General features: G+C 37.0%; 1 protein-coding gene and 1 pseudogene across 3 annotated transcripts; one reads left to right on the forward strand and one right to left on the reverse strand.

The window, feature by feature from the left end:
• Nucleotides 1-3,077: 3,077 nt before the first annotated feature.
• Nucleotides 3,078-7,928, reverse strand: LOC104593500 (putative disease resistance RPP13-like protein 1). Of its 3 annotated transcripts, XR_016078224.1 has the most exons (3): nucleotides 4,269-7,928; nucleotides 4,007-4,154; nucleotides 3,078-3,531 (listed from the first exon to the last, which is right to left on the reverse strand). XR_016078224.1 is itself a non-coding variant. In XM_088890914.1 (2 exons), the coding sequence occupies exon 1, from the start codon at nucleotides 7,707-7,709 to the stop codon at nucleotides 4,284-4,286; it is 3,426 nt and encodes a 1,141-aa protein (XP_088747040.1). In that variant the 5' UTR covers nucleotides 7,710-7,928; the 3' UTR covers nucleotides 3,078-3,510; nucleotides 4,269-4,283. The 3 variants fall into 3 exon arrangements, 2 of the variants coding, with proteins under 2 accessions (XP_088747040.1, XP_010251678.2); XM_088890914.1 differs by lacking the exon at nucleotides 4,007-4,154 and having other exon boundaries at nucleotides 3,078-3,510; XM_010253376.3 differs by lacking the exon at nucleotides 4,007-4,154 and having other exon boundaries at nucleotides 4,269-7,927.
• A 1,737-nt stretch (nucleotides 7,929-9,665) lies between these two features.
• On the forward strand, nucleotides 9,666-10,874 carry LOC148790277 (ornithine decarboxylase pseudogene; annotated as a pseudogene).
• Nucleotides 10,875-11,080: the final 206 nt, after the last annotated feature.

Here is an 11,080-nt window from a genome sequence, read left to right on the forward strand (position 1 = left end):
ATATATGATATTTTTAATAATCAAATTGAAGAATAAGTGTAATAAACAAGAATTATTTTCTTTTTTATAAAAATGAAATATAAAAATTAATAATAAATAGTTCAAATTTTGGGGCTTAAATGCGTTGACCTTTAATGTCATAAATAAATAATAAAAATTAATAAAATTTAAAAATATAAGAATGAAAAAAATACATAAATTTAGAAAAAAAAAGCATTTAGACACATGTATAATATCATATATTTTTCATATTAAACAAAAAGTATGAATACTTCTATATTTACACTACTATTAAAAATATGAATGACATTGTGGAACTTTCTTTTGACTAAAATCAGGGTTTTAAAAACCAACCCGAAAATATAACCTCGTCTCGGCTTCTAGTTTTCGGGTCAGTGGTTCAACCATCCAGTTTGAGCGAGTCAAATTGGTAAAAGTCCACTATATATACATTATTATGAGAGGAGAGTGTAATATTTTGAGAATGAGGTAACTAGTTAAAGCTGAGAAGTGAGAAAGAAGAAGAAGAAGAAGATGAGGAAGAAAAAGAAGAAGGAATCATTGGCGGTGGCTATCTCTCTCATCTCTTTAAATCTATCTTAGATCCCAGATCATTTGGTTCATTGGTGTACCTCAAATTTCTAATCTAAGATCGATGTTAAATCTCTCATTTCTTGTATCGATTTTTCAATTTCTTCTTTGGAGTTTCAATTTTTTTGTTGTTATAACTTAAAAAAATCACAAAAATTATCAAAAAGCTCAAAATCAAAATGGAAAAAATTAAAAACCCTAAGTAATTTTGGCCATTGAGAATAGTCGAATAAGATTATGAGATATGTAAGTTTCTTTTCTGAATTTTTTATTTTCTAATTTCTATTTTAAAATAAATAAAAAATTGAAATTATTTTGAAAGCAACTCGAGAACCATAACCAGGTCAAAATTTTTAATGGTTAAACCATCCGGGTTAGTGGTTCTCTGTTCATTTCAATGGTTTTTTGTAAAATAGAAATTCATGACTAGATTGGAATCGATGACCTAACCAATTCCCAGGCTAAACAATTTCGATTGGTCTGGTTCGATTTTTAAAATAGTGACTAAAATACTCATTTTTTATTCTCTATTTAATGGTAAATTGTAAATTGAATTACCACTTTTCACCTCATTCAATTTCCTCTATTTAAATCTTACATTTGTTTGATAAATGAACAAAAGAAAATAAATACACCAAAAAAATAATACACTACAAAAAAAAAAGAGTCTACACAAGTAGGTAGGCCTATCAATGATACTTGAAACTTCACAATTCGATTTGATTATCAAATATATGGATGATGCGTTTATGTAATTAGATTTGGATTTTGCAATCTGCATCTGATTAATAATAAAAAACAAAAATGAAAAATACATAAAGTTTATAGAAAATTTTGGATATATTATTACTATAATTATTATCATCTAGAATTACCATGTGCAAAGCATATCCACATTTACTAGTGTCAACAAAAGAAGAGCAATTCCGCCCTCAAGGGGGCAGCCATAGACCATGAAATATGTCTCACCCCAGTAGGGAAGGCCCTTTTGCTTTTGAAAATGTATTTTGGGGTAAGGATGGGTTTTGGGATTTTACAACCTATACAGGTACAAGTAGGGTATGGTATTATGCTAAACCCTACCCTCCTTGACCCACATATTGTTTAAAGACTTGAAATTATGTATTAGGTGTTGAATTTAAGAATGTTTTGAATTTTATGTGAAGAATAATTGATAGTTTATATGTTTTTTTTTTTCTGACAAAGATAATTTATATGTTTTTTAAATGCTTTAATCAAATAATTGGAAATTTTGATGTTTAGTCATTTTACTTGTTTATTGCTTATATTTAAAAGAAAATAATAGAAAAGTAAGTGCATTTTCATGCGTAGGGAGGGTTTGAATTTTAACCTGCTATGGAGTTTGGAGAGGGTATGGGTTAGGAGGCCTAGAGAGGCAGATAGGGTCTAGAATTTACAAAACCGTCCCCAAACCCGTTCCATTGCCATACCTACTAAGTAGGGGTGCAAATGGATCGGATCATGATCCGATTTGATCCTATTTGGTCGAATTCAAATCACCCCCTATTCGGATCGATTGGATCGAATAATATGATCCAATCAGAAATCGGTTCGGATTTGGATCACCCCCTATCCAATCTGATGTATATTATATATTTATAAATATAAATATATATAATACATATATATGTTATTTATTTATTTATAAATATATGTATATATATAAATTTGTTATAATATTTATTTTTTATAAAACACACACACATATATATATGATGAAAATAATTAAAAAATACTTGTATTTTTTGCTTTTAATTTTTTTTATTTAAATTAGTATATTTTATTTTTCTTTTAATAATTTATTATTTAAAAAAAAAACAAGTCAGATCAAATCAGATCCAAAGATCCGAATTACTTATATAATTTGAATTCAAATTGAGTCTTATCAGATCCAATCAGATCTTTAGATCGGATCGAATCTGACATGAACAATGTTGGATCGTTTTCAAATATATCCTGATTTAAATCCAATCTCATTTATTTAAATCCCTACTACTGATACGTCAACAAAAGTGGAGCTTACACCCCTAGGGGCAGTCACAGCCCATGAAATTTGTCTTCCCAAAGATTGGTTGTATCATTAAAACTTATCATCATTAATTGTTAGGTCAATTCTGAATGTTATTGGTATCACACACACTGTCTCAGAAACAAGAACTGCACCTATTTTAGAGCTGCTAGGACTCCTCAAGGTCCTGGGAACAAAATTTGAATGCAGGGAGCATTTGCTCATTTCCGTGTCCTGTCACAGTAGGGAAGAGGCAAGAGGGAAAGAGGGAGAAAGAGGGGAAAGGAGAAGAAGAAGAACGAGAGTATGGAAAATTTGATTTATTGTGAATTTAAGAGAAATGGGTTAAAATCATGGTGAGTTTTATGACATCGTGGATTGACGATAGTGGTATTTTAATGAAGAAAATGTCCCAAAATATGAGACCCCATTTGTATTTCTAATAGTAATATAGATATAAATAAAATAATATTGAACATTGGCATTTGGCAAACAATAAACTATATCGTCTGTAGAAGAAATCAGCAGCCTCTAATTGTAGAAATATAAATTACAACAAACATCAATCCCTCACAATATGCGGTACAACTCTAGATTAAGGAGGAGGAAAAAAGAAGAGAAAAGAAAAGAACGGAACTGAACTTCAATTCCATCAAGTCTACGACTGGATTTGTTTTTCTCCCTATGAATTAGGCCTACCACACTTATGAATCGGATGCCTGCTAGATCGACTTGATCATCATTTCTTTCCTTGCCCTGTTCTTCAATGCTCAAAACCATGCACAATACGGATCTTATAATTCTCTCAGTACAAAAGTTTAAATCTTTGCCATTGATGAGCTCAACAGATGAATCAGTCCCATTATAATCCCAAATGGAGCTTGGTTTGCCTTCAAGTTATAAATCCACGCCTGGAATCAAATTTTCTCACATTTCTCATGCAGGAAAAAGTAAAAACTCAAAGAAATTCATTAATTAAGGATCTGCGAGAAAAATTGATCCAACACAAGTAAACATTGGAACAATGTTTTAAAATGTGGAGGCGTGAGGTGATGTGTTCCACTAAGGCACTACCTAGAGGCATTAGGCGTAGTTCAGAACATAAGAGGCATAAGCTTCCCGAACACAAGGAGGCAAAAGAGGAAGAAGAAAGAAGAGGGAGAACTTTTTTTTTTTAATAAAATCTTTTATATTAAGAAAAACGAAGATGCATAGGTCCGGGGGCTAAGCCCCCGGCTCATTTTCTTTCTTCTTTCCTTTTCTTTCTTTTTCTTCCCCTTCCCTTTCCTTTCCTTTCCTTTCCCTTTTTTCCTTTTTCTTTTTGCTTTTTTCTCTTTTTCTATCTTTTTACATGATATGTGCATGAGTCATATACCTCTAGCATACCTCATGAAAAAAGCAAATGAGACGTATGCTTCTTGCACCTAAAGTGTACCAAGTGTTAGCGCCTCTGACATACGCCTCAGGGCGTTTTAGGGGTGTCTCGTCTGGAGGGGCACCTTCCAGGCATACCCCTCCCACGGCTTTTAAAACACTGCATTGGAATAAGGTATAGCCTCTTGTTTCATTTAAATGCAAATTACAAAAAAGAGTGGAATTTAAACAGAAAATTGGTAAATATATTACAGATCAGAATAGAAAACTGTACCTTGGGGGAGCCAATTTAGTTGTGGTTTTGGATCTTTACATGGTCGATTTCAATATCAGCTATATGGGATACTGTCGACCTATCAATTTCCTTTAGAAGTGGACAGCCAACGATACAGAGTCGATGAATCGTCATCTGATTTAGCTCTTCAGGCAATGATCTTAACTTGGGACAAAAGTGAATATCAAGTGAATTGAGTGCTTTGAGCTTGCACAAGCCCTCCGGGAAGCTCCTGAGGTCAGATGATAATGTAATTTTCAGTGATTTGAGCTCCGGAATGTTGGGCAAAGAACGCTGCTTATCATTCACCATGTAATCATTGTATTTCAGAACAAGGTGCTCCACTGATGGTAGAGGTGGATTAAGAGAAAGTGACTCGCAATTATAAATCTCTAGTTTATTCAGTTTTTTGTGGAACCTTGGAAGAGATATCAAGCTAGGACAGTCTCGGAGTATGAGTTCCTCAAATTTAGGCATATCTCCCACCTCCCTTGTGACTTCCCACCTCTCCAATTTACGCATTCTCTCAAAAACCAGGCTCAACAACTCTGGAAAGCATTCTGTGCTGCTACCCTCATCATAGAATTCATTGCCTATGCTTTTCACTTCATCCATTTCACATATGAGAAGGAATTTAAGCCTCTGCAGTTTACCAAGTTGTGGTAAATGCTCCGCCTTCAAGCACTTGACGAGCTTCAAAGAGGTAAGATTTGTGAGTGATGATGCATCTTTCATCCAAAAGGGGAATTCAGATCCGATGTAGTTCCATATTTCTAACTTTTTCAAATTGGAATGAGGTTTGATGCCTTCAAACACATCACGCATCCTTGTCATCTTCTCAATTTCATTGGATGAATTCAATTGGGTGTCCTCGTTATGGATATGGTCTAGCATAAGAGAAGCCAAATGCGTGCTGCGACCCAGTTTCCGCAAGCTGAAGTGTTTCTTAGCATCCAACACCAACCAATCTATTTGACCCTTGTTAGCAAGGTCTGCTTTTTGGGTGTCTTCAATGCTTTTAAGTCTACTCAAGTAACTAATGATTAGCTTTCCCTGGAGGAATCTTAGAGGTCGAAGTTCACAAAGCATACACCTACTTTCACCATCACTTACAATGAACTCACTCAACTTTTGGATTCTAGTTAACCTTTCTATCCCAACAGGCAAATAGTTTATAAGAGTACCTTCAATTTCCAGGTGCTTCAAGTTTACCAGCTTCCCTGTTTCTTTCGGCAATTCACCAAGTAATGTATATGAAAGCTTCAATGTCTGAAGAAACCAAAGGTCGCAAATTGATTCTGGCAGCCCTTTCACACTTGTATAAGACAAATTGAGGTATCTCAAGAGTTTCAATTTGTTAATGGAATGTGACAGTTCTTTAATGTTAGTCGAACTCAAATCTAATGCTCGAAGCAGATTCAAACGTGAGAAGAGACGATTTGGCAACTTACCATTTTTTGGATTTCCAAAACATAGCAGTGTGTGCAAATTACTGTTGGTGTTACCCAAAATCATTGTTGTATTCCCATTTTGATTTCCTGGATCTCCAAAACATAACAGTGTTTGCAAATTGCTGGCGCTAAGAGGTTTTGTACCACTCACAGTTGTAGCATCACCATCTCGCTTCTTCAGACCTCCAAAACACGAGAGTGTGGGGAAACAAAGATTTCTTCGATTCCTTGTTGAATCCACATCCCAATGCAATGACAAATGACGAGTCCTCCCAAGATGATTGAATCCTTCTTTTGCATCCTTAATTAATGTATATTCATCTCTTGAAAGTTCACGCACAAAATCATGGAATGGCTCATGGATCTTGCATCTAAAAATTTTCCCATCTTCATCTTTTTCAACATCCCTAAAGAAACAAGTTTGTGACACCAACTTTTCAAAGTAATCAATGCTGGTATCTTCCAACTCCCAACTTTTATCCTCACTTTGGGTGATACCCTCAGCCATCCATAACTGTATTAAGACATCCTTCTCAATCCAACAACCTTTGGGGAATAGCGAGCAGTACTTTAAGCACCTCTTTAGATCTCTGGGCAACCTAACATAACCCGATTTAAGTGATTGTAAAACATTTTTCCAGACATTCAACTGCGGATAAAGTTGCCACTGGCCAATCTTAGCAGCCTCCCATATCTCATTCTCAGAGAAACGCTGCCACTCTTTTTTTGTATCCCCCATAAGGAGAATGCTTCCCCACGCCTTAACAAATAGAGGAAATCCTCCACCTTTTTTAAAAATCTTCTTTCCGATATCTTCCAACGGCGAGCAATCAGGTTTTCTTCTTTCCCAGAAAGCTATACTCTCAAATAGTGACAAAGAGGCTTTATCTCCCAATGGCTGTAAATAGTACTGAAGGTGGGTCATGCTCATGCCCATTGACCGTGCAACTGCAACCTCGCTTCGAGTGGTGACCAAAACTCGGCTACCCCTTGCCCCGTTCTGTAGGAAACCCCACAGTTTTGACCAGATATCGATCCACATATCATCCAACACAATCAAAAAACGCTTCCTTCGCAAACGTTCTTTAAGTTGTTGCAAAGAATCGAGGGTGTTGTCCATATGTACCGAACTTCCAATTATCGATTCTGCAATCTTACTTACATCTGAACTAAGATCATAATCACCCATAGGTACCCAACGCATGATCTCAAAGTGGGACTTCACCTTGTCATCGTCATAGACAATTTTAGCAAGGGCCGTTTTCCCAAGACCCCCGGCACCAATAATCGAAATCAAAATCACAGAATCGCGGTATTGTTCATCTTTCTCTAGCAATAGCTCGATTATTTCTTTCTTTTCGGATTCCCTGCCGAAGATCTCTACTTCCTCGGCGGATTGTTGTGGATCTATATCATCAGAACTAAAACCAGACGAAATAGAATCGCCAGATGACTGTCGACTTATATCACCAGATCTCCTAGTAGATTCACTAGAAGAAGAATTGGAATTTGTTCTTAAATCCTCAAGCCGCTTCTCAAATGAACTTATTTTTTGGCGAAGTAGGTGAATTAGGAAGAACTTGCGTACCTTGTTATGAATTCTTGGAGATCTCCCCCTCATATGTTGAAGTTGGGAGTTGGGAGTTCCGATGTTAACTGTAGCAGCTCCATCTCTATCATTTTCCTTCCGTAATGCGAGAACTTTGGCGCTTTGCCTGTCCAAGAAGTCTTCTATGTCATAAAGCAAGGCTCTGGCATCCAAAAACCATTCAAGCATCCCCTTGGAGCCATCAGATGGGGTTACAATGAAATTGAGAGACTCCGCCTCAGCTTCCTGAACATCCGCTTGGATTCTTTGGAGTCTGATAGACAATTCCCTGAGAGCTTCGTCACTACCTCTGAGCAGCTGCTCTCCTTCTTCTGTAATAGATGTTATTATAGACTCTAGTAGCTCTTTCAGTTCATCTAAAACCTTCTTCTGCATATCCATCTCCTCTCGCTCCGTGGTGTGGTATGTATTAGCAGGTTGGAAGAACGAGTCTACAACCGAGCTCAAGCTGTGACAGGAAAAAGAATTGGAAGGGATTTTAGGAGAGCAATTTCTCAGACCACCCAGATCATCAACTGTGTTCTGTAAAATCCTCCCTGCTGCTTGTGAATTAGAGCTAGCTGCGACCAAAAAAGTCTACAGGGGAAGGGGGCTTTGACCTTCAAGTGGCGGAGATGGGATTACGCACCAATAAAATACGTTCCAACACCCTCCCAACTACGCATCCCACCTTATGTATGAGATTTGAGTCCAACCTTCTACCAACATGATCACACACCTCACATCTCCTGATACCGACCTCACAACATGTGTTAGGCCGCCGCACGTCCGAGACATATTTAGTACTTTTAATATTCATGGGGAGATGTCCCTAATAAACGATGTGACATTGGTTTGAAGAGCATTTTGTGAGAAGAAGATCCCAATAATTTATATATTTTTTTTGTGTATTTTTATAGGTGGTGTTTGGGCATTAGCTCTTAAGTTAGTCCCATTCAAATTTTGACAAATGCTAAAATTTTTCTGATTCATGATAATTGGCATTTAATATGGTTAAAATGTTTAACCTAATTAATTAATTTTTGAAATTATGAATATATATATATATATATATATAATCTAATTTTTTAATTTCATAAAATTAGATAGAAGCCATAAACCAAAATTTTAAAGTTTCTCAAACCAAATGAGACCATTTTTAATTAAGACCAGGCAAAATCAAATCGTCAAATTCTATTCAGTACAATCCCATTTGGTGCTTGGATCATATAACGAATACCCCTATTAAGAAGAGTAAATTGATCGTACTAGTGTACTAACTTGATGGTTATGTTAATTTGGTGCAAACCATGCAATAATAATTAATGCCCCCGCACCAACCATAAATCAAAGTGAGAAATTAGGTGGTTATGAGTCATATATATGCAATTTATGGGTAACGTGAAGTGTTATTATCGGTTCCACAGACAATAATATAGCTTGACCAGATTTTTTGCACAGGTTGGTTCTAAGTTTTCGGATTGCGGGTTATGGTTGGCTTCAGGTAGCTTGAGCCTGATTCAAGCCTGGTCCAAGCTAAAAAGTATATATATATATATATATTTAATTAATTATATCCTTAAATTGGGCCATAAAATCTAGGAGTGTTTACGATTCGATTAACCAAATCGTGGAGTATTTTTTGGAACCGAACTAGTATTATCGGTTTTTGGAAAATCGATAATTGGAATCGAATCATATTCAATCGGTAAACCAGTTGACCGGTTTGGTTAACCGTCGATTTGGTTCGTCAGTTTTTCAATTTTTTAGTTTTTATAATATATTATAAATATATAATAAAAAATTATAAACATATATAAAATATTATATTTTAAATAATAAATAATATATTATAAATATATATATATATATATATATATATATATATATATATATATATATAGAAATATATGTATACCAGACGGTTCAATTAACCATTGGTTTTCTATATAGGTTTACCAAAACTGAACTAGTACCTTTGGTTTTTTAAAAACACGGAAGCCAATTGGAAACATCTCCATTATTTGGAAAATTCCCACATGTGTTTGGTGTGCATGATTTTGTATATAATTCATCCCGACTGAAGGAAGGCACAACTAGCAGATCTTCGGTCTTGATTTTCTCAATCTTTGGCCGCCTGGAATATCAAAAATGATCTTCAAATCCAAAATTTGTAAAAAAGTTATTGGCTTCTCTGCAATAACTTGTTGTACCGTATTATTTACTCAGATCTTAGGTCAAGGATGCCTGTGTTCAGCTTGATTTTAGCCTTGTCATATCATATGAAAGGGAAGAGAGAGGCCAAGTCATAAAGATTTCTTCTCGCCTGCGTTTGTTTACTGTATAAATACCAAACCGATGTTATATTACAGTCAGGTCCGATTTTAAACCTGTTTGGATGGAGTGTAATTAAACACGGAAGAATCCACGTAAAATTCCACTTGCCTCAAGTTTTACATTAACTTCAATAAAAATAAATAAACATTTATTTACATTGATAATCTTGATTTTCATTTACACATTGAAAAACAGCATAGGACAGTGATGGGTGGAGACACAACTCCACCATTCTGGAATCTATCTTGGCAGCTCCTGAGATGAAGAACAAGAGAGTGAGCAGCCTATCGAAGGGTGGTGACTTAACCGATTTCATTCAATCTGTAATTTCCGAGCAGCAACAGGTGAAGGACCCCTTCTATATACTAGACCTTGGGGTAACACTGAGCCTCATGGAAAGATGGAACTGTTGCTTCCCCAACATACGGCCTTTCTATGCTGTCAAGTGCAACCCAGATCCTTGCTTGCTTGCTACACTCGCAGCTCTCGGAGCAGGTTTCGATTGTTCCAGCCCGACTGAAATTGACGCTGTCCTCGCACTTGGTCTCTCTCCAGACCGCATTATCTACGCCAACCCGTGCAAGGCTGAGGCCAACCTTCGACTCTCTGTGCGAGCTTGACAAGATTCGAAGGTGTCATCCCAAGTCCAAACTGCTACTCCGGCTTAAACCACCAAAGGAGGATGCACAGTTCCCATTGGGATCAAAGTTTGGTGCTTTGAAGGAAGAGGTTATCCCACTTCTCAGAGCCGCCCAAGAGTCCTCTTTGGATGTAATTGGGGTAGAATTCCATGTGGGAAGTGGGGCTAGAAATCCAGAACCCTACCGTAGTGCGATTGCAGCAGCCAAACAAGTATTCGACACAGCCTTGACTCTTGGCTTGCCTCCCATGCACGTACTTGACATAGGTGGAGGCTTCAAAGCATGCACCAGAATATTTTACGACCTCGTTCATACCATCAATGGTGCTCTCAGAGATTTCTTCTCAGGTGAATCGGATTTAACCGTGATTGCCGAACCAGGGAGGTTCTTTGCGGAGACATCATTCACACTAGCAACCAACATCATTGGCAAGAGAGTGCGGAATGATTTGAGGGAGTACTGGATCGATGATGGAATCCTTCAAAGGCAAGATAAACCAGATAGCGCAAAGTTAGAATCCTCATTCTTGGGGGGTAGGGAGCCTTTTATAACCACCTCGCGCACTCATTTCTAGGCTCCTGTCAGTTCGGGCATGATTATCTCTGAGCTCCTGCCAGTTCGGACGTCATCCCCTCTGGCAGGGTAGAGCCGCTACTGCTCCTTTTGTCGGAGCCGTCTCTGCGGCTAGTGACGATGGTGGCAGGTGGCGGTGGCAGGAGACCGTTTGAAGCGCGGCTATCGAGCGTCAGATCCTGAATCAGTCGGGTGCACCACCTTTGGATACGGACATCTTCG

The sequence above is a fragment of the Nelumbo nucifera genome, chromosome 7 (assembly GCF_055504915.1).
Source record: "Nelumbo nucifera cultivar China Antique chromosome 7, China Antique-T2T, whole genome shotgun sequence".
Lineage (NCBI taxonomy): Eukaryota > Viridiplantae > Streptophyta > Magnoliopsida > Proteales > Nelumbonaceae > Nelumbo > Nelumbo nucifera.